The following is a 23,741-nucleotide window of genomic DNA, read 5'->3' on the forward strand; positions in this document are numbered from 1 at the left end:
TTAATCTGTTAAAAATTTGCAATGCATCCTTAACACACCATGAAGTTCACTTTTCAAGTTTGAAAGAAAGCTATCAGGCCTGGTGGGATAATAAATATAAAGAATCTAAACATTTCATTCCATCAATGGAAAGAGCTTCTGTCAATGGAACTCTTCGTCATTTACAGAATGGAGCGTTTGACTTCAGATCCAAACGTACAGAAATACAAAGGAGCACAGGCAAATACTAACTGCATGGAAAAGCTGGGACCTAAAGCAACATTAAGTAGTTGTGTAAGTTTACGTGTATTGAAATTTTGGTTTCACTGGAGTGTTACGTTGACACTTACATTTTAAGCGTTTATTGATGATTTTAAGCAGTATTTTTTAAAGTATGGTGTTCATTTAGTTGCCTGAAGCAAATTATCATAGCAGTAATTTCACTAAATTCGTCCTGTCCAAGGACAATGAAAGAGAAGACAGTTCCTGTGTTTTTGACATACTGGATGGCTTCATACATTATACATAAAACTAAGTGCTACTATTTTAGACAGTGATATTTAAATGCTCTCTACATAGACCCCCCCCCATAGCATGAGACTGGTAAGCTGACCTTGAAATAAATAATGCTGAAAGATAAATTTGTCTCTTTAAAATGTCGTTAAGTTATATATGCAGAAACAGCATATACATCTTTTTTACATCTCTGTAGGCAATTCAGTGTTTTCCTGTTTTTCTCTGAACCACCTTCAAAATTAGTGGCATTTATAAATGACCTGCATCCAAAAAGTAGCAATCTAGGCATTGCTTTTATGAAGAAAATGATTTTGTTACATAGCAAGCAGAGAAATTGGGCTTATTCCTTTATGAGGAACTACAAAATCTATGCCATGCTTCCAGCGAGACTATATAATTTATACACAGAATCTGTGGTGAACACAAAGCAGCAATTCTAAGGTTTTTGCTACAAGCAAAAAAATAGCAATATATTGTAAGCGGGTAAGTGTTTTTTTAAAAAACACATCCACATGTTAAATAAAAACACACCTTTCTTCACTTGCTGTGACAGACCCTCCAGTTTCTGTTGAGCAGACTTGAAGCGATCATTCAAAGACTTTATGTTTTCCTCAATAAAGTCTGGAGCACCCGGCTGGGATGCAAGGACCTTGCCCTGGGTTTTCAGCTGTTCAATCCAGGGACTCAGACTTAATAGGTCATTGTGTTCCCTCTGTGAAAGTTAAGTATAAGCACACACACACAAGCATTAACATCATTTAAACAACACTGGGTTCCTACCACTGTAGGTTCAGTTTATAATTCCATTTTGTTTATGCATTTCACAATGAACAAATTTACCTGGCACAACTCCTTTAGAGTTGTTAAAGTTTGCTGTTGCAATGATGAAGCAGACTTTTCTTTCATCCATAATTCTTTTTCACGCAAAGTCTTATCAAGCTCATCCATTTCCCTAAAATAAATGTTTACTTCATCCTGGCACTGCACTTTTCTTGCAACTTCTTCCAAGTGCCAGCCTGCCCTTTTCCACTCTGCCAACAGCTTCTCAAGGGCATTTGCCACATCTTCAGTAGGAAGCCCTTCTGAACAAGCAAAAGAAATAAAAACTGTTTTGATATGCAGTATTCACCAACACAGGGGGACGCGGGTGGCGCTGTGGGTAAAAGCCTCAGCGCCTAGGGCTTGCCGATCGAAAGGTCGGCGGTTTGAATCCCTGCGGCGGGGTGTGCTCCCGCTGCTTGGTCCCAGCGCCTGCCAACCTAGCAGTTCGAAAGCACCCCCGGGTGCAAGTAGATAAATAGGGACCGCTTACTAGCGGGAAGGTAAACGGCGTTTCCGTGTGCGGCTCTGGCTCGCCAGAGCAGCGATGTCACGCTGGCCATGTGGCCTGGAAGTGTCTCCGGACAGCGCTGGCCCCCAGCCTCTTGAGTGAGATGGGCGCACAACCCCAGAGTCTGTCAAGACTGACCCGTACGGGCAGGGGTACCTTTACCTTTACCTTTTATTCACCAACACAACGATACATGCTTCTCTTTTAAGCTTACTTAGATCAGGCTCAATAGTAACAATGGTTTCCTTGTCAATCACTTGCAAACTGTAACATATGGAATGATTTAAGTTTACCCACATTCCATTTTTTAAATAAAAAAAAAAAAAGGTTTTTTTTTCTACAACCATCACCTGACTAAGTCAGTTTTCTATTCCACAAATTTTCCCCAGCTATCTAGTGAAAAGAAGCATCTCACTAGGAATTCAGTAGTTCATAACTGTGCCTTTTCATGGTAATAGGTATATATTGGTATGCTAGACAAGAGAGGCAGAGCAGAATCCAAATACAGATGTAATTAACATATGATGAACCTGTTCAAGTATAGGTGCCTGCAGAATCTCCTCTTGTGTGCCAGCCCTAAGTAAGCTGCTCTGAGTACCTTAGAGTACCTTGCTCTGAGCACATGGGTGGATGAGCATGGCATAAGTCCAATAAATGAACATGCCAAGAAGCAAACGGGATGTAATATAAATATGTTCTTCTCCTGTCCCCTTCCACAGGAGATCTGGAGTATGACATCATCATCATCATCATCATCATCATCATTCTTCACCCATCTGGCTGGCTGGGTTTCCCCAGACACTATGGGCGGCTTACAGCATATATAAAACATAGTAAAATATCAAACATTAAATACTTTCTGATACAGTGCTGCCTTCAGATGTCTTCTAAAAGTTATGTAGTTCTTTATCTCCTTGACATTTGAAGGGAGGGCGTTCCACAGGGAGGGCGCCATTACTGAGAAATGGGCCTTTTCAGTGGCAGTTTCCTGCTTGTGGAATGCTCTCCCCAGAGAAGGCTTGCCTAACACTACCTTTGCCTAGTTTTAGGCACCGAGCAATTTATTTTTTCTACCTGGGCTTTTGGCCCTTGACCTGGATGATTTTTAAAGTATTTCTGGCCTCTTTTGGTGGGGCAGGATTTGCTAGACCTGTCTTTTATTTGTATAGATGTCATTTCCATGAATAAAGTGACTTAACAATAGTAATAGTCTGGAATTAAGATGGACTATAATAAAGTTATCTTAATAAGAAATCAATGATTTCAACTCACTAACACTAGAATGTCTTTTGAGGTCTTGCAGCTTCCAGTGAAGGAGAAACTGGTGCTTTCATAAATTTTAGTTATTGCAGTTCTGGTGTTTTTTGTAGCTTCTGGAAACTCCAAGTTTTGACAAGAGCAAGTAATGCAAAGGACTTGCATCATGCTATTATTATGATTACCTTTTCTCATTTGGTCCATCAGATTTTCTCCAACCTGGTTCAGTTCATTCAATGCTTTCTTTTTTTCAGTCCTTTCTTTTTCTATTGCCTGTTAATAAAAAAATAATAATTTCAACACTGAAAGTAAAAACCTATCTGTTAAAAAAGTAACTGGTTTCGCCCCATAAATTGCCTAGATATGAGTCCACCTAGGAGCCTTCTGTGAGCTTCTAATCCAGTCTTCAAAAGGGTGGAAAGTAAGGGTAATTTATAGTAAAATAACAAATTAATGCAGTAATTCTATGCATAATTACCTGCAAGTATCATTCAACAGATACTTATTTATGATTAGGCACGTATAGAACACATTCGATGGGATGAGAATGCTTTAAAGTCAATAGTAACCTATTTTGAAATATTTTCCATGAACATGTTAACATTACTCTCTATAAATAAATTAGAATGTTTAGGTATTATAGCTCTCCATAATCCTCACATCTTTTCTGGTATCCTCTTGGTCCTTTTGTCTCCATCCCCATTCTTTATTTATCGCTTTCTACACTTTAGTCCTCCAGATTAGATATTCAAAGAAAACTTCTCTGCCGTACAGAGAAATCATGCTGGCACAGGCTTTAGATCAAGTCTTTGCAAAGTAACACGATACAGAACACAGACTGAAAGCTCTTCCGGTTCATGGAAAAAGAGTACATTAAGAAAGGCAAGTATCAAATCCACTTGCTGTGCCTAATGCTGAACATAATAATTGTTGCAACAAGTAGCTTGACACTTCTCTGGCAGCATTCTAGTATGTAGCCTTTTACAAGGAGATCTGTTATATTAAACTATAGAATTTAGCAATGATCCAGATAAGAGACATAAAGTTTTATCAAGGATTAAAGCAAACCAAAAAATATTTTTAAATTCTCAGGCACAATGCATTACAAGGCTTAAGGGGGGAGGGAGAAACTCCCCATGAGTCATACAATTTTATTCTGTCTGACAATGTGAGAAAACTATTTCATATGGGATGTACTTTCAGGTTTCTCTGTGGTGGTGTAATTAATTAAGCTATTTAAAGTTAACTTACACAGGCATTAACAAGACTCCAATTATCTAACCCACAGAATACTTTGATCTCTGGTCTTCACAGGGTATGTGGAAAGGTTATTAGATGCCTCTCTGGGCTGAAATCAAGACTTTGCCATGGTTCTCAGTTTTACAGAAATATCAGGGGAGAATTCCTGCTGGGTCCATTTCTAAGAATAAATTGTCTTTAAAATGTGCTACAACTCACAATGTGCAGCTTCCTCTTCTAAAACGAAAATGGAAAATAGTATGAGGAGGGAAAAAGGAAAGGAAATGCCCATTAAAGCTCTAAGGATGTCCTGCCACAACTTCAACAGTATTGTTTATAACCAGTATAGAGGACTGAACCTTGGCCAAACTCTAAAGATTTTTAATAATGGAACTTAATCCACAGGAAGCTACCAGATCAGACTCTACCCCCAGCTGACAGCAAGCTTAAGCTGACAAAATAACCTTTTCAGTGAAAATGCCTCCCCGTTTCTCACTTTACCTTCAGTTTCTCTTTCATGTCTGAAGTCTCTCTCATCTTCCTGTACTCTTTGATCTCTATGGCCTGAATGGCAGCTTTTGATTTCAAAATCCAGTTCAACAGCTCAGCAATTTCAGAATCAAGCCTAGTATAAGAGATTGAATAATATTTTCTTATATTTCTTCTCCATTCAGTCGTCATCTTTTTTTCTTAAAATGCAACCCTCAGTCTACCCTGAAGTAACATGTTCATGCACATAAAATGTTTTCTAGCGTAGTCTTGAATGCTTGAAGAATCCTCAGATTTTACCAGATCAGCAATATGGCACTCGCCTGGCTTCCTGTGCCAAACTGTAGTGATCTCTAAGGAAAGAGGAGCAAAATAACTGTTGCTTCATGCACTCTCTATCACCTGTATCTAGAGTCAGACAGGCCTAGAGAGGGCAGATGCAGCAACTGCTACAATGACTTGCTGTGTTTCCCTGACCTAGAGCAAAATAATGGACTGTGAATGGTTGCTGCACCTGCTCACTCACTTGCTGATTTTCTCTCAGCAGAAGAAATGAGCTGCAGTACTTTGAGACCAAAAGGAGCCACACACAGGGCAGCAGTGGAGAAGAGTGGGGAACAACAAACATTTACTGTACATGCGCTGAGCAGCCTACCCACCCAAATACCCATCCTTCTATCCTTATTTGCAAGACTGCAAATAATTTTTCATACAGAGTTCTAAATAGGACAAAAAAAAACAGACAACAGCAGTATTTTACAATGCTGCATTTTTTTTACCATTGCCTCTTGATTGAGAAAACACAACAACAATGAAAAAAACCCCTCACTTTTTCTTTGCCTCAGTATCAAGGCAGGCTTGTCTTTTCTTTGATGGAGGTAGAGGTGGAACAAATTCTTCCTCTTTGGGATGTTTAACTGTTCTTTGCTCTTTAAAAAGGACGGTTTCTGTGATTACTTTCTGTGAAATCTGGGCCGGTTCAGCATTTGCAACTGCCTGAGTAACCTTAAGGGGTAAATTGAAGAGGACATCAATGTAGATGAAACGAAATTATACAATATGCCATCTTTGTACAAGAGATAAATGCAGCTAATAATAACAGTAACACTAATCACTTCAGATATGATCCAGATGAAGTTAAGTGGTTTTAGACCAATTAATTTCACTGAGAACATTAAGCATGTGATTTACTGCCTTCCATTGGTTTTGAAGGAACTTAAACCGCAGCTTCATTCATTTTTTTATCCTGGCTCTCCCCTCTGAAGAGCTCAGGGTTGGATAAAAAATGATCACACATTAGCCTTTTATCCTTATACCAACATGAGGTTAGTTAGCCTGAGAGATGGTAACTGGGTCAAGGTCACTCTGTCACTGTCCAGCCCATCACTGATTCTGCACTGGTCCAGAATCATCTTTATAAGTCAAGATACAAACAAGCTTCATGCAGCCACATGTAGTGACTTCACTCCTCTCTTTGCTTGCAAACAAACCAAGAAGTCTAGTTTAACCTTAGCTTCCAATTATGTCCAAACTGGAAAACTATGGTTAATAGCTTCCAATAAGCTAGGAGACAAACAATTGACAATTAAACTTTGCATTTAAACTTTGCTTAAGTGCAGTAGATGTGAGGTTTGCTCAATCTGTTTATTAAACTGAGATATGATCATTTTGCTTGTGATTTTTAAAGGATGCTTCTGGGAAACTTCACAATCTGTTTTGCACAGTACTATTTTGAATTACTCAGCCAACTCACTATTCAATTTGTCTCTAAATCAAGCGCAGATTAGAACTAGACTTTCAGATTTTCTAATCAGATTAGAATTCAAGCCTGAAAAGGACCAATTTACTTCCTTCTCCCCCCCCCCGCCCCTCTTTTATTTTAAACACCTTTAAGAAAAGACCTTCAGGCTTCTTTATTAGTTTTACTTTTATAGGTCAACATTCATGTATTAGTGAAAGACATTTGGAAGGTGTAAAGGGATAGTAATATTTTATGGTACCTGAGTGGAGTAATCCTCAAGTTTCTGAACTAAACTGTCCCACTTCTGTGTTAGTTCTTCCAGATCACTGTCAATTTTCTTCAGTGCCTTCTTGTTGTTGAGAAGTTGTGCCACATCCTGGGACACCTCATTCAGCTGTTCTAATGTTCGACGCTTCATTTCCATATCTTCTTTGAGAATCTGACATTGTGAAACAAGAGCAGCCATTCCCTTTTAAAGGCACAATTCTGCTCAAATTTCCCATTCTAATAAAGTATATTCTTAGAAAATAAAATTGTGAAAATGTCCCTAATAGTTTTGCTGGTAGTTTTTTTTTTTTTAATACATTTGCTAAAATACTATGCCTGTTCAGGTATTCAGTATCTATGTGCAATCTCTGTGAAAAAGCCAGCAGGAATGCCCATGGCATGTGTGCTAGCCATGCCCACCTCACCAACACAGAATCATAGAACTGTAGAGGTGGAAGGGACCCCATGGGTCATCTAGTCCAACCCCCTGCAAAATGCAGGAATCTCAACTAAAGCATCCAAGACAGAAGGCCATCCAACCTCTGCTTTAAAACCTCCAATGAAGGAGGATCCACAAACTCCCAAGAGAGTCAGGATTATCTGAAGGGGGCGCTGCTTCTCTATGCCTAAAGTCTCAACTGGGAGAGGAACCCTGATTGGTCAGCATTTCGGTCCCCACTACTGAAAACCTTACACTACGGCTAATACCAATTGTGCATTATAGACAGGGTTGTGACCAGCATGTGATGCATCACGGAGCCCTGTGCATTTCCACTGGCCCCTTCACACTCTGTAAACACAAGCTTTGGTTTCACTGAAAACTGGGAAGAGCCTTGAGTAGCATGCACATATGAAGCTATTGTCAAGATTCAGAAGTCCTAAGGCATACACAGAAATTTTGAAGCATTTGTGGTGCTTCGCACGTGACAAGGGGCTTCTCCATTTACTTCATCACTGAGAACAATATTACACAGTCTCCCTTTTACTTTCCCCCTTGAAGTAAAAGGGAAATTGCTTGCTTGAGTGAAAGCTGTGGCTGCTTCAAAAACCAAGAAAGCTCAAGATCATTATTTGTGTATACAACAGATTGGGCTGAGGAACCTGTGGCCCTCCAAATGTCACTACACTCTATATCCCATCAGCTCAAGCCAGCATGGCCAACAATCAGGGGTGATAGGAGTTGGTGTTGAGCAACATCTCACAAGTTCTCCATTCCCGCAACAGAATTACTAGGTACTTATCGACTGCTGTATCACATAGTCTTAAGGAGGGCCTTCTCCCATATCAATTTGCCCATGCATTAAGATTAGAGGATGCCCTCCATTTTCCATCTTTAGGAGAAGCACATCATGTATGTATAAAAGATAGGAGCTTTTTTCTCATATGTCCTCAGCTGTAGACAGAGGTACTATTGGCACCAACAATGTATGTTCTTTAGAACCAGATTAAAACATTTTCTATTTGCCCAGGAATTTTAAGTTATGTTACTTTCAGCTGGTTGAGTGGTTTTATGCCTCTTAATTCTATTGTATTGCTGGTTCTGTTGTGTAATGCAAATAATGTAACACAGATTTTTAAATATCTTTGCAAATTTAATTCTTTGTAATTCAGGCATTCTAGTGTCAGATGCTTCATTCTCATATCTCCTTTGAGAATCTGATGGTGAAACAACAGTATCCACAAGAATTTGTCTTGGACTACTGCCTTCATACTTGCTTTTCAATAAGCGCCACTTTCAATTTGTACACTCTCTAGCAAATTTGCATGAACTGAACAGTCACATGCTTTTCACAAAATAGCATGTTGTGATTTTCACACTGCATTCTTCAGCTACAAGTGAAACCCACAAGTATTAACCTATGTCTTTGGAAAGTAATTTGAAAACTTGGTAGACCATGAAATTAGCACTAGGATGAAACAAGGATGATACTCTAGCACTGCAGAGAAAATGCCCAATTGACAATAGGGAGTAGAACAGGATGAAACATTTAAGGTTATGATGCTATTTTCAAATGCAAACCAAGTAATACTCACTGCCAGCTTTCGAACATTCACACCAAGCTCTTTTTGATCTTTGAAGTTGCTTGTTTGCACCTGGTTTAAACTATCTTCTTTCTCAATTAGCCAGGCTTTCAACAAACACTGCACAAGAGACAACACATTTTAAAAAACAACAACACCAAGAGAATATTTACACAATTCTCCTGCATTTTGTTTTTATTTATTAAATTTGTATACCGCCCTTCATCCATAGATCTCAGGGCAATTCACCACATAAAAATACAATATAAAAACACAAAAGACATGATGAAAACAGTAACAAAAGGGGGGGACCAATAACCCCCTCTCCCTCCCACAAAGACATTTAAAAGGGTTGTAAGATATTTAAGATGTTAATCAGCCAAAGGCCTGGTTGAAGAACTTTTTTGCCTGGTGCCTAAAGGTGTATAATGAAGGTACCAGCCAAACCTCCCCGGGGAGAGCATTCCACAGATGGGGAGCCACTGCAGAAAAGCCTTGTTCTCATGTTGCCACCCTCCAGACCTTCCATGGAAGAGGCACACAAAATAAGGTCTCAGATGATGATCTCAGGGTCTGGCTAGGTTCATACGGAGAGAGACGGTCCTTGAGGTACTGCAGTTCTGAGCCATTTGAGGCTATATTTTGTTAATCATCTTCATTGCAACACTACTTTGGCATTACACCAGCACTTTGTCTTCTTCTTATTGGTTGGCACACCTGTCTTGTTCTCATTCGTTCAAAAAAACCCCACAACTAGGTAAAATGCCATCTTCCATTTTTTTTGACAGAACAAGTGTCATTCTACTTACAAGAGCATTCTTTTGTGGAGTATCTTAAAACTGAATATAGCCTATAAGTCCATTGCTTTGTAAACTAATATGAGACCCAAGTTAAATCCAGACAAATGCAACATCTGTAAGCTCATGATTTCACAAATCAGTACCAAATTAGTACATAGACTCAAAATTAATTAAATCTACCCAGGAAGATTATTTTGTAAGTTTTTAGTATCCATAGCAGATATTTTTTCTCACTTCTACAATGGCATGTTTAGCAGACAATATTTAGCTCTGCAAACCAAGAACCAACTCAAAGGGCCATAGCTGTCCTATTCGATCTACTCAGCAAGCAACAAATTTTGTCCTTAAAGAACCAAGGCAGAAACTAAGCCTCCCACTCCAATCATTGAAGTAAGTAATCCATCAAACATATCTATTAGTGTTCTTTATTGGGACTGGACTATTTCAAAATACTCCAAGATCATAGAAAGAGCTAGTATTAGTAATCCTAGTAAGAGCTACACTCAGTTACAGAAAGGAACTAAGACACAACTTTTTGCATTCTTGTGAAAAATCACACAAGTTTCTTCAGACAGAATATTTTATACTGAATTGACACAGACCATACCCTCCAACATTTCTCTGATGAAAATAGGGACGCCCCATTCCATATTGATAATTTTACTATTTCTACCCCACACGTCTTACTGGGTGACCCTAGCCACTCTGGGCAGATTCCAACATATATAAAAACATAATAAAACATTAAACATTAAACAAACTTCCCTATACAGGATTGCCTTCAGATGGCTCAGGGGTCAGATAACTCCATACCCTCCAACATTTCTCCAATGAAAATAGGGACATCCTAAGGAAAAGTGGAACATTCCAGGATCAAATCAGAAACCTGGACAGCTTCTCTAAATCAAGGACGTCCCTGGAAAATAGGGGCACTTGGAGAGTCTATCAGACTTATAAATATGAACAACTGAGCTTTGCTAACAGCTGCCAAAATACATTTCCTTTTAAAAAAAACCCAGAAAGGCTATAATTATCACTGAGTAAAGAAGTTAAGTGGCAGTGTTTGAAGATAATTTTCCCGAATGATTTAACATTTGCTGACTTTACAATCTACCTCCCCAAAAACATTAAGGGCACTATACATCCTAAGGTATCGCTTTGCTGTTCATCCATTCAACTAGAAAACCTCAGCCAATGAGTTGTTTCAATTATTTTTTCACCACTAACAAATCATTTTAAAAGATCTACACAACACTGTTGGTGTATACAGTGAAGCAATTTACCTGCATGTTGTTGTTTTTATAAATAGCTTGCATAAACTGGAAAAGCTGGTAATTAAGGGGAAATAACAGGGCAGAAATGCAATGAAAGAAACAGGACTCAAGATAAGACTATGCAGGCAATCTGAGTTAACCAGAGGTGATGGTGTCACTAATGGTGTCCCTTGACCTTTAATTTTCTTTTATACAAGTGAAGGATTTGTGTTCATTTCAGTTGGGATTTAGAATACTGCTCTTGTGGATACAATAATGGCAAGGGCAAAACCTGCCTTCTGCAACCAACACTGACTCACCCAGTCCTCTATGATTGGTAATACACACACTAGCCTTTGAAATCTATAAGACCACCTCTCTAGATAGAAAGAGGCACAACAGTAGAGGATTACTTCTGCTATTTTATCCTATTATATTAATCTCAAATGGGATTAATTTAATCTGATTATTTTAGCAATTTGATCCAAATGTGATCCATAACAGGGCCAACTGCATGCAGAGAAGAGGCCACAATCATATGGATACAGTGATTACTCAGCCCCAGTCTACTAAAATTAATAATGCTCAGCTACTTCCCTTTAGTTAAATTTGTCACTGGTCGTAAAACATACTGTTTGTAACATACTGGATACTGTTTATATATATTAGCTTGATTTATACTCTGGGATACAAGTAGGCAAATTGCTCCCCATCTCTCAGCCATAATGTAGATGACTAGTTACTGACAGCAAACAAAGCAGCGAGGTTTAGCAATGAAGGTTGTTGCACCATGAGCTTATAAATCCTTCCTAATGCATTATACTTAAAGTTCACACGCAGGAGGGACCTGTATCTATAGTTTTGGGGGAGGGGGATCTTAAATGAAACAAACATGCTTTCCCCCAATAGCAAATTTTATTTAAGCACATCCACAAACAATGTAATGCTGTACTGCAAAAGTCAAGGAGCCCATGCCCAGATACAAATAAAAATTGTAGCAACTTGGGCCCAAGTATCCCTGATGGTGCATTTTTTATTGCACCACTCATAATGGCAGCTGACAACTGGCTTGAGATCTATATCTGAAGAACTGAAAGAGTACAATTTTAGTATTTAATTTTATGTAACAAGTTTCCCCCCTCTAAAAAAGCAGTTTGAACTAAAGAAACACAATTTATTTTAAAACACTTTTACCTGAGATTAAGGGTGTTCCTGAAAACTTGTACCATAGCCTAACTCTCTTTCTCCATAACTGTCTCAATCATAACATGGCCTTATAAATAATTACATAAAAATTACATTAAAATATAAGAAGAGTCCAAAGGCCTATTTATGCACACCTTTCTGATCTCAAAGCGGCCAACCAGATACTTATGGGAAGCCTGCAAGCAAGACATGAATGCAACAGCATTCTCCCCACTCATGTTTCCTAGCAACTGATAAGAGTTTGAATTTGTCTAATTGCCTTTCAAAACTTTTCAAGTTGGTGACCTTTGTTACATTTTATGGTAGTGAATTCCAAAGTTTAACTATGTGCTGATGAAAAGGTATTGCTTTTTTCCAGTTCTGAATCTTCCAAAATATTTCAGCTTCACCTCAGGTTCTGTCAGCAATATACACTCGTAACAGACTAGTCCATAACAAATCGAATGAATACCTTAGGGTAGGAATACAAGCAAGTTCAGAAAGCTGATTTACTCTTTTTAAAAATAAGTAAGTTTTACCTGCTCTTCCAATAGCTCCTGCCATAAGATATTGAGCTCTTGTAGTTTGAGCCACCGCTCCTCAGTCCAGCGACAAACTGCTGTCCATCGTTCACCAAGCACCTGCAGACAATTAAAGAAATTTCTGAAACCATGCATTCCCCTTTGAAAGCAGATAGAAAATACAAACATATAGGGTGGGATTTAGCTAATGAGTCCCAGCAGCAGAAGCCCTGCACAATGGGGCTCCAGCCCTTTTCTTCCTTTGGCATTATGTATTGTATATGCACATATTTTTCTTTAACATAAGTTGCTTGAAGACTTTCAGGTGACAAGCATCTAATAAGTCTAATAAATAAATGTTGCTTGCTTGCCTAGAGGACAGAGAGCATCGGGTCAATGTGTGTAGAAAGAAGCCTACAGTATAAAGGTAAGATTCATATTCATTGCTCCATCTAGGTTTGCCCTGCCCACCACTGGCATGTGGGCCCCCAGAAGGAGATGTGGCCCTTTGGCTGGAAAATGTTCCACATTTTTCCCATGCAGAGAATTATTAAATCAAGACATCCACTCACCTGCAATTGATCTTCTAGGATAGCTGTAGCACTTTCACCACTGTTTTCATCAACAATGACCACCATGTGAGTCAATGAGTTTACTTTAACCTGCTCTGCTTCAAGATCATTTTGTAGCCCCTGAAAGCATTGATTAAATTGTTATGAAGACCAGACATAACACTGTATTGTTTTGCTAGTGCCACCTGCTTGATTTTTGTTTAAGCAAATATTTTCCTAATGAGCCACGACTGTTTAGCCACAACCACTCTAAACAGCCTCTGCTGCTTCTGACCATATCCCACACAATATGTATAGTAACAAAATTATTTTCACCAGTGCAACCTTATCTTGCATATGTGCTCATTAAGTCACTTCTTGCAAGTGAAGATCCCCACACTCATTTTCTATGTCTAGTCACATGAAAATGCTAGCTTGGTGCTCTGGACCACATTGAAGAGTGGGTGGCAGGAAGAACAACATTTCCTCTGTGGCAACACTTTTGGGTGCTTAAAAATACACCTCTCCTCAGAAAAAGCACTGTGTCAAAAGGAAGATCCACACATTCCCCAGAACTACTGAGTAATATTACACAAGATCAGTCATATGAAAAATCCCGTAAGTTCTATCCAGAAGTTTTAATGGCTACACAAAGTTTCAAGGAAGCCAAGAAGTAAAATGTACTTCCAAAAAAATACAGTTCCTGAACTTTACTATACATGGCACAATGCCACAGTACACATGAAGGTCTAAATCCTATTTTAAAAGATGAGTTTCTATATTAACAATTCCATCCAAAGGCAACCAGGAAATCTGAGCTGTTGCAGACTATTTTTTCACTCTATCATGCTTATTACAGTAAGGGGTAAAAATACTTTATGTTCATCCATCTGCTGTTGAAAGGACTCCAAGTCTTCAGCGAAGCACTGAGATTCCATCTTTTGAATGCGTCCTTCTGTAACAGTCAACCAGTCGGACAGCTGCTGCAGTTGTTTCTTCTGTAGCTCCATCAATACATCATGGAGGCTGATCATGTCAAAAACACAAGGAATTATTTTTAATGTCACTTTAAAGAGGAGATTTGATGTTAAAGTAACAGTGCAATCCTCAGAAGTGAGTCCCACTGTGTTCCTTAAGTCTTACTCATAAGTAAGTACTCAAAAGATTGCAGCCTACATGAGTTGGTCAAAAGAAAAGCAACACGTTTGGAAACTGGGCCTGAAAATCTAGTCACATTTATAAGGAACTATGTTTTAAAGCAACACATAAGCCTGTATTGAACACAGAATCTGAAATACTACATTTTCATACAAAGATCCAGAGTTTAGTTCTGTGTTCATGTTAGTGTCTTGGGCGCAAAACTATTCACTACCTTATTTCCTTTCTCCTGAGCTCATTTAGATGTGCTTCCAGGCTGAATTTAGTGTTGCGATGCATTAAGTTTATTCTAAAAACTGTTCAGTCCGCAAGGGGTTGGGTCGGAGGGGTTGACACTTAACGTGTACCATTGGAACTGGAAACTAGTCTGTGCGTGTTCAGGGTGTCACTCACTGGGACTGCCGATCCATACTGTCTACTCTGAGAGCCTCCCATCTGGAATTCAGCAACGACATTTGTTCCTGGATTTCACTTTCCTCCTCCTCTGAAAGATTGCCCTGGGCTAGCAATTGATTGCCAGCCTGCAGCACACTACCCACACTGCTCTGGTGTGCTGTCAACTCCATCATAAAAGCCTAGGGAAAAAAGATTAAACAAGTCAGATCAATCTGATCTCTCGCCATGGATAATTTTAATAACTGCATGGAATTTACAAGACTTTTAATAAACAGCAACTTGGAAATTGGAACACCACAGCAAAGGCTAGGATCAATAAAGAAACAAGCAAAAAAAAAGATGCTAAGGTGTTTCTCTCCTCATCAGGAAGCTAAAAAAAGAAATAAAATAATCAAATTAACAGTGTGATTAGTTTTCCATTAGTGTGGGAACCTCAGGTTCATGCTTCTTCTATGACAGCCTGAAATGCTTTGGAACGGGGAGCCAACAATATGCAACATTAATCACATAGGACTGATAATGCCAAGGTTGCAGGTTCGAACTATGTGCGGAAGAGCTGCATATTCCTCCACTGCAGGGGGTTGGACTAGATGATCCTCAGGGTCCTCTACAACTCTACAATTCTGTGATTCTATTATTAGCTTTTCCATGCTTGCATTTTCTTTAAAGTAGCTCTGTTTCCAGGTACTGAGGGACACGGGTAGCACTGTGGGTTAAACCACAGAGCCTAGGACTTGCCAATCAGAAGGTTGGCAGTTCGAATCCCCGTAATGTGGTGAGCTCCCGTTGCTCGGTCCCTGCTCCTGCCAACCTAGCAGTTCAAAAGCACGTCAAAGTGCAAGTAGATAAATAGGTACCGCTCCAGCAGGAAGGTAAATGGCGTTTCTGTGTGCTGCTCTGGTTCACCAGAAGTGGCTTAGTCATGCTGGCCACATGACCCAGAAGCTGTACGCCGGCTCCCTCAGCCAATAAAGTGAGATGAGCACCACAACCCCAGAGTCGGTCACGACTGGACCTAATGGTGAGGGGTCCCTTTACCTTTACCTTTCCAGGTGCTAGTACACACTGTAACTGCAAACATACCAAACAACTACCTATATATATCTGGGTGTAATCTTAAACCCACAACAGAGGTATATATCAATAAAAAAATTATAAAAGAAGTCCCAAGGCATGAGCCATTTGCAACCACTTCACAATCTATGGAAAATCCCGGTCTCTCTCAAAATATTATATTAAAAAAATAATGTTGCTATTCCATAAGCAAATGATTTCTCCATCAAAAATATTTTTCAGGAAAAGAACCAAAAGAAACCAACAAAAAATTCCCTGTAACTTCCAACGTCTAAGTAGCCCACGAACTTTAATAACATTTATATTACCGAAGAGAAATTGAACAAGAAATTGAACAAGTTCTTCTGCAACTATCTACAGAACCTGTGACCTATCAGGCTGAACACAGCCCACAAACTATGTATGCATGGCCCATCAGGCACTTGACAACCATCCCCTTAATCCCCTTTTCTGCATTCCCAGGCAGCAGAAGGAGGAGCTTTATGAACTTGGTGGGTAACATGTGCATGACAACTATAGTTATGAAAATGATCTACTGCTGCCTAATCAAGGGATAATATTGATCAACCAACTACATACTGCAACTCTCATAGAAACCTTATTTAACACCCACTTCGTGCATAGCAAATTGTTGCTTGACTTCCTCAACATCATCAGATATGACTTCCTGTTCTTGGAATGTATCCTCGGCAGAGAGCAGCCATGTGAGAACTTCTTCCAGAGCTACTTGGTAGCTGTCCAAGTCCATATCAACTTCAGTCACAGTGCTGGGAGTTTCTGCTCTTGAACCTCCATAGTCATCTTCTGCTGTTTCACTCTACAGAGCAGAAAAAACAAACTCAAGAGCCACTTCTTGAAAGCTGTTTTTATAATAACACAAATGCTTATTTAACAGAGACGTTACCACCACATAAAGGGCTGGAGTGGGGGTTGGGAATGTATGTATCAGAATCTTGTGTGTGTGCAAGATTAGGTTTTTACCCTGCAGCGCAGGAAATCCAAGGTATCTGGTTCAAGGTATGCAGGGCATGGTTATCAATAACAGATTCAATGTTAATGAAATAAATGGCAGAAATTAAGATTAGAGTTGATATTTTACCAAAAAACCATTTGAATGATCTAGGTTTACTAGCTGACATGATTGAGTTTTGCTCTCAATGACGTTCATTTTACAAATGCATTTACACAGTGACTTAGATAAAATATTTCTATACGTGCACAGAAGTTGCTAAAATTCCGTTATCTTACCTCCAAAAGCCTACAACATGACGACTCCACACACAGACATACACCCTCACATTGATATTTAAAAAATGAAAACGGCTTTCATCAAGCACATTAACCATATATAAATTGTTTACTGTGATGTTAATATTTTTACTTTAGAGAAGGTTTTCATTACAATGCAGTCGTGTATAAAAATTAAAGTCATAGGTCTTTCTTCTATTAAAAAAAAATCCTAGAAAAAATTGTGGAACCCCAACACATGATTAAAGTACTTTAGAAGTCTTATCAGCACTTCTGTCTAAAGAGATTTCAGTTGTAAAAATATCCTGTCCTTTTCAAGTACGAACTTAAGTCACAAGTTCAATTACCGGATGCCTAAGTGCAATATGTGGCACCAAACCTGTTACAAGCATTAAGCTAGGATTTCTGACAAGTGCTTCACAAAATACATTCAAGTATATAAAACTTAAAATAGTAACCTCTGCACACTTTCTACAACTAGCCTATCAAGAGGTAAGATGTTAACTGGTGGTATTCAAAGTTTACACTTTGTCTTATGATTCTATGTGTTACAAGAGTTATGTCATAAAAACATTCAGCAGTATTGCCTCTTGAAAGGAACAATCATTGACTAGAGCAAAAGTCTAATAGAATTAAAAAATGTTATGGTGGCTTGACACTTAAAACAAGGACAGAACTACACATTATATATGAAGTTACATAATCTTTCCCCTTCTCCCACCAAGAGCTTTCTATTTTCAGGTAATAGTAGCTTTATGCTGACTGAAAGACCACAAGAGGTGAATGAAAGAGACCTTTCTCTTCAAATGTTAGAAGATAACAGGAGATATTTTATCTCTCAGGGAGAAAAACAGCAGGAGAGCAGGCATGATTTTGAAGGGGGGGAAACAGCTGGGATGGGAAGAGTTAAGCAGATCCTTTTACCCAAACCAACCCAACTAAAGATACAAACAGAGGAAGAATCAACTGGAAGGGCATTCTGGTCAGATAGCACTGCAAGGGAAAAGGAACCATCTTAGGCTTAGCTAAAGTCATTTCCAAATGGTGAAAGAAATGACCCTACCATTTTGATCCAAACTCAGAAATATAGTCAGAGAAGCCTCTATTTAATGAAGAGACTGAAGCCCAGATTGAAAAGAATCAAAAACAGACTTGGTAAAAAGGGAAAGATAGACCCCTGAGTTGGCTGAAGAATTGTTCTTACGCAAATGGAAGCATCTGAAAGCAATGGAAGCTTCCACTAGAACAGCCTTTCTCAACCTGTGGGTCCCCAGATGTTGTTGGACTACAACTCCCATCACCCCAAGCTAGCAAGGCCAGAGCTCAGGTATGATGGGATTTGTAGTCAAACAACATCTGGGGACCTACAGGTTGAGAACCGCTGCACTAGAGAAAGGGAGGAAGTGATTTTTGCTTATTTCCCGCTTCTCCTTGCAGCCTCCTATGCTACCTCACACACTGTTCAAAAACCACTCCCCCACACCTTCCAGAGTAGATCTTTGGGAAGTAAAGGGTAACAGGGAATCAGTTAAAACTGCATCTTCTCCCACTCCCAGTGAGAGCATCCCGGGATCAGAGTTCAGCTCCCACAAACTCTAGATCCAACACATTGTCATAGAGCAATGTGCTCCAGAACTTTATATTAAAAAGGGAAAGAAATGCATAAAAGAAAAGAGTCAGGGGATTTTAAAGACCAAGATATAAAGGGAAAAGTAAGAGAACTAGAAAACAGAGAATTCTAAATACATAGCATAGAAGCTGGGTTGATATAGCAACAGATTTTTTATTTTTTAAGAGAAAAGTATATTGAGAGGACAAGGAGTTGTACTGGAAAAGAGAAAATATGAATGTGAGGCCGATAAAGTAACATCAGAAAAAAGAAGCAAAGGAAGATCATTGGATGATATGAAAGAAGAATGGAAGAAAGCTATGTATTTTTGCACTGCATGACAGAAGCCAGAACCTACTGACCGTACAAGTTTGTATGAGTACTTTTCAATTGACTGTGAAAAGGACAAAAGACACAGGAGCTACCTGGGAGGCAACATTAAATGTCATATGACATTAAACTAAAAAAGAATTGGGAAAACATTAGCACACACCATCTGTATGTCCCCTTCTTCACATTCCTTTTTATATTTCCTTGGAAGAGTCTCCACTTCTCGAATATCTTCCATGGTAACTTGCTGAGGGAGGACCTCAAACAAGGATGTCAAGTACATGATAATGGACTTTTTATCAGGAAGCTGTACAGCAACATCTAAAAACAGAAATGATATGTTTACTGGATATTCTTGCAGGTTTTCAAGCTGAAAACCATGTCCAGAGCCATAAGGCTGTCGTATGTTGAGTTCAGGGTTTGCGGAGGGTGGGCAGAGAGATTGCAGAAATGAATCAGCAACACATGTATAGGACACTATCCACCAAGCTGAAAACCATCAGTACTAAATTCTGTCACTTCACTCTCATTATATAGATATATTAAACACAAGACTACTGGCAGATTGACTGAAATTAATTTTTTATTTTGTTTTATTTTATTATGTATTGCTCCTTTTCATGTTGTATTCTGGTCTGGGATTGATTTTTGTGAAGAGCAGGTTATAAATTGCCTAAGCAAATTAATAAATGTAGGCTAAGTAAACAATATAGAAATACTGAAGTCTTTGCAGCAACACTCTTCTTTTTTTCATATTCAGTATTGGATTGCATTCCACTGTAGTCCTACCCAAAGCAGACCCGCTGAAATTAATGGACATGACTAACTTAAGGCACATTAATTTCAGTGGGTTTACTCTAAACAGAAGTTAGCCAATTATAACCCATTACAGTCATCTTAAATGCATAAACATATAATCAAATTTAAAAAAACCATCATCCAGACATAAGTGTACTCAGTTGCAAAGAATCATCTTCTACCTTCAGGATCTAACAATTTTTCTATCCCCAGGCGATTTTTGGCTATGTTGAAGGCATGTTCTAGTCTGTCAACTGGAGCCATTTTAGTTACTTTATCCCAGCTAAAGAGCTCGGGCCTAAAATCAAAAGAGAAAACAAAATAAGGGAAGAAAAAAAGGAAGACAACTTGCTTATTCATTCAACACTTGAATCAAGCGGTTATATGTACCATGCGTCCATTATGTCAAATACCACATACAAGAGAAAGATCTGTGCATATGCTGATGGATATGGTTACTTATTTCTCCGGAAGGAAACTAACATTTCAAGGTCCCCGGAATTTAGTTCACTTTCAATCATACGGACAGAACTTACATTCAACCTACTTATTGATCCCAATAATCATGCTAAAGAAATCAGACTCAATCGTTGGGTATATTTTAGGCAGCATGCAGGTGTGCTGCTAATGCAAGGCAAGGCAGCCCTCAATTAATTCTTTGAACAACTTGCTGTTTTCAAAAGTGCTGAATATTTAGTTGAGTTTACATGTAGTACTAAGCTAAAACATGGCCTGCTGCAAGCACATAGGCTCCCAAAGAGGATACTCCAGTCACTTTGCTCTTTTTCTGATCATTCTGTTGCTGTGAGCTAAGTAAGCCATGGACTGGCTTAGTATGTCACCTGTTCCTGTTCTCATGTTTTATCTCTTCCAGACAAATTGTGAGCTGAAAACCAAGAGCAAACTTTGCTTACCACTCATGATTTGAGTGGAATGAGAACCAACAAGACCATTTGGACAATGCACTAAGCCAAACCATGGTTTAGCTTGTAGCAGGCCCAGACAAAGAGTAAATATCCACAATCTCATCTCCAGGAACACATGCATTCATGCTAAGCCATGGTTATCTTAGCATTAATATATAAACTGGGCCAATATGACCTTACATGACTAAATTACTTGTGACTGAATCCCATTACAATGGGACTTAAATTAATTGTGACTAACTGGTTCCATTGTTTTAATGATACTTAGTTATTATTATCTTTTGGTAGTGGTGGCCCTCACCATACATCTTCACCCCAACAAAATGAACCTTGAAATTTATTTCAACAGTTCCATGGTTTTCAGTGGAACAATATTGCAGTCTTAAGCTGCAAAGTGGAAAATAAATGACCTTTATTCATTTCATAATATATGCATCTATGAATAAATAGTGAGAAGGCACAAGATGGAAGTATTAGTATTGAGCTGAGATTTCTTTTTTAAAAAAAACCAAAAAACTAAATGTTTTCTTACTTTCCCTTGTGTGTTTTTAAAAAGCAAAAACAAAGAACATACATTACTGGCTTTGACTGTTGCTCATCACTCAAACATAGTAACCTCAACATTAAAAAAGGCACTCAGCTTTCTTTCCAGCTAACATATGCCAAAGTGGGCATTAAAACAATTCCAAGTATTTTTTTTTACCTTATTGAGAACTGAGTGTAAGCTTTGTGCTCTTTAGGAAAATGTTGTATTGGCAGTTTTCTTCTATTGTCATTTGTTACTGCCATTTTTTAAAAAAAATAAAAATGCATCACTTAGCATTAAATTTCCTTACCCACCCCAGGACAAAGAAACTGCAGGCACTTATTTCCTTCGAACTGCAGCATTTGACAAGGAGCTACCTACTTGTGCCTGTGGATCACAGCGTTGAAAGCAAGCCCATCTGCCCAGCTTGTGGTGAAGTTCAAAACGTTGACCTCACTGTAAGGCCTAGTAGACTGTCGCACCCAGCTCAGGAGGATCTTTTCACTATTTGTTTGCTGCAAGTCTGACATTATATCTTTCATGACATCTTTAACCTGATAGAAAGCGCAAAAAGCCTTTCAAGTACATATACACAAAACAACTGCCCAAGAGTACACAGAGCCTCTGAAAACAAGATTTCCAAAACCTATGGATCACAGCATTAGCATAAAGGACAGTGAGTCACAATCGGCCACATGAAAGAAGCATATGTAATTGTATTTGTTCATATTCATCCTTCCCATCTGTCCCCAACTCTTTTCATTTCCAGACTTTATATTGCAGGCTCCCTGGACCTGACCTCTTTCTTTTATCCCTCCCCCATTGCTTCCAATGCCAATACAAAACTTGCACTAGTGCCCCTTAAGCTGATGATACAGATGTTAACAATACTCAGCTAGTACTTTCCCTAACTATTGGAACCCATTTTACCAGCTTCTTGGCCAGCTAAGGAGATCCAAGAACACCACAGCCTACTCCTTGTGTGTGTGTGTGTGTGTGTGTGTGCATGCATGCATGCATGCTGGTGAATAGCACAAGGTTTTGTCAAATGGTTTCTTACTATTAGAAGAGAGCTACTTTTCAAGTCGTTTCCCCTGTCCCTGGGGTCTCAGGATTGGTGGGACTGGTTGGATAGATGGCATGAGAGGGTTGCAGCAAAAGAAAAACTGCAGATGTGTTCCATTGCTAATTATTAATTCACTTGCAAGGACTGACATAAGGCATCAAGGTCACTCACCTGCCAGTGCAAAATTATACTCCATAACAAGCCAAGAGTCAGTTTGTGATTTCCATCAACAATGTCCGTCCCTCCTATGTTCACCAGCTCCACCTGGAACACACATGCAAATATCATTGCTTTTATTCCAGTCAACACAATTCACTTCTTTAGCCTAGCCATTTTTGCAAAGAAATAGTATAAGCTATATAACGGGATGATTTAATCCCACTTCTAGAATGTACAAGTGCAGAAGCAGTCATTAAATGTACAAATTCTAGGAGATATGCACATTTTTATATTCAAGTGTGAAATTAAAATGCCTCGCCCCAATCAAGTTGTCCCTAGAGATCGTCATCAGTGGCAACGAAATATTTATCTGGTGGCCAAAAGCAACAGCCTCTAGGGAAAGGCTTCCCCCAATTCCAGAAGCAGATTTTGGGGGAAATGTAAAGGAAGGAAGGGCATTAAATTCAGATCCAAACCTTTATATGTATAAACAGTACAAAAGTAGACAACATTCTTAATTGTGCAATCACTTTTTAGCTTTCCGTTGTTATTTTTAAAAGATAGTTTTTTCTGATGCAGTTCAGGAGACTTGATAACTATTGATAACAAGTCAAAATTATAATTTGACTCAGCCCCTCAAAATAAGTTAGCATTCTATCCATCAATGATGCCCAAAGGCATTCAGGAACAAGAAATACAAGTTCACTTCTTGGGGGAGAAATTATCTTCTAATTATAAGTGAAGTATCATTACACATTCTCATCTGCAAAGTATAAACCACTATGGGAACCAAGTTGTAAGCAAGTTGAATTTTATGAAATTCATCTCCGCAACCCCACCCTGTCACCAACAAGACTTTTCAGGCTGCAGTCTAATTGGTAGTTAACTAATTTTAATTCATAGTTACCTTCTCTTCTCCTGTTTCGGGGGCACTGACCATTCAAGGGCACTGAACTTCTAAGCAAACATTTATTTTAGAAACTTACATTGTTCTGATGTAAAACTTGAAGTACTTTGTTGACATTATTCAAGGCATGGACTCTTGTGGATCCACGTTCTTTCAGCTTCAAATAACAAACAATTTTCAGTTATAAGAGGAGAACTAAGATCACAAATTTTCCTTTCATTGTATGATATTTAACAAATAATACTCTCCAGAAGATCAAGAAAAACCAAACAGAATTTCTGAATACATTCTGAATACATGTATTAAATCTAGCAAAATGTATATCCATTTATTTTAGCCAAGCTATGTAATTATAATTCTGCATGATAAACATTGCTTATGGCAGCTTGAACCA

The 23,741-nt window shown here is 38.7% G+C and overlaps 1 protein-coding gene across 3 annotated transcripts in view; it reads right to left on the reverse strand.

Annotated features, from left to right (window-relative positions):
- Positions 1-23,741, reverse strand: part of UTRN (utrophin) — a gene marked incomplete at its 3' end in the record, with an annotated part of 328,497 nt that overhangs the window by 250,692 nt on the left and 54,064 nt on the right. For all 3 annotated transcript variants that reach the window (XM_079970879.1, XM_079970880.1, XM_079970881.1), the window contains exons 5-21: positions 23,427-23,504; positions 22,453-22,545; positions 21,597-21,769; positions 19,946-20,061; positions 19,129-19,286; positions 16,392-16,595; positions 14,702-14,883; positions 14,026-14,176; positions 13,172-13,291; positions 12,618-12,719; positions 8,853-8,960; positions 6,811-6,990; positions 5,640-5,815; positions 4,823-4,946; positions 3,268-3,355; positions 1,336-1,577; positions 1,027-1,207 (exon numbers count right to left, since the gene is read on the reverse strand). In XM_079970879.1, the coding sequence (XP_079827005.1) occupies positions 1,027-1,207; positions 1,336-1,577; positions 3,268-3,355; positions 4,823-4,946; positions 5,640-5,815; positions 6,811-6,990; positions 8,853-8,960; positions 12,618-12,719; positions 13,172-13,291; positions 14,026-14,176; positions 14,702-14,883; positions 16,392-16,595; positions 19,129-19,286; positions 19,946-20,061; positions 21,597-21,769; positions 22,453-22,545; positions 23,427-23,504 (2,476 nt within the window). The remainder of the gene's footprint in view (positions 1-1,026; positions 1,208-1,335; positions 1,578-3,267; positions 3,356-4,822; positions 4,947-5,639; positions 5,816-6,810; positions 6,991-8,852; positions 8,961-12,617; positions 12,720-13,171; positions 13,292-14,025; positions 14,177-14,701; positions 14,884-16,391; positions 16,596-19,128; positions 19,287-19,945; positions 20,062-21,596; positions 21,770-22,452; positions 22,546-23,426; positions 23,505-23,741) is intronic.

This window comes from Podarcis cretensis (genome assembly GCF_951804945.1).
Source record: "Podarcis cretensis genome assembly, chromosome: 3".
Taxonomy (NCBI): Eukaryota; Metazoa; Chordata; class Lepidosauria; order Squamata; family Lacertidae; genus Podarcis; species Podarcis cretensis.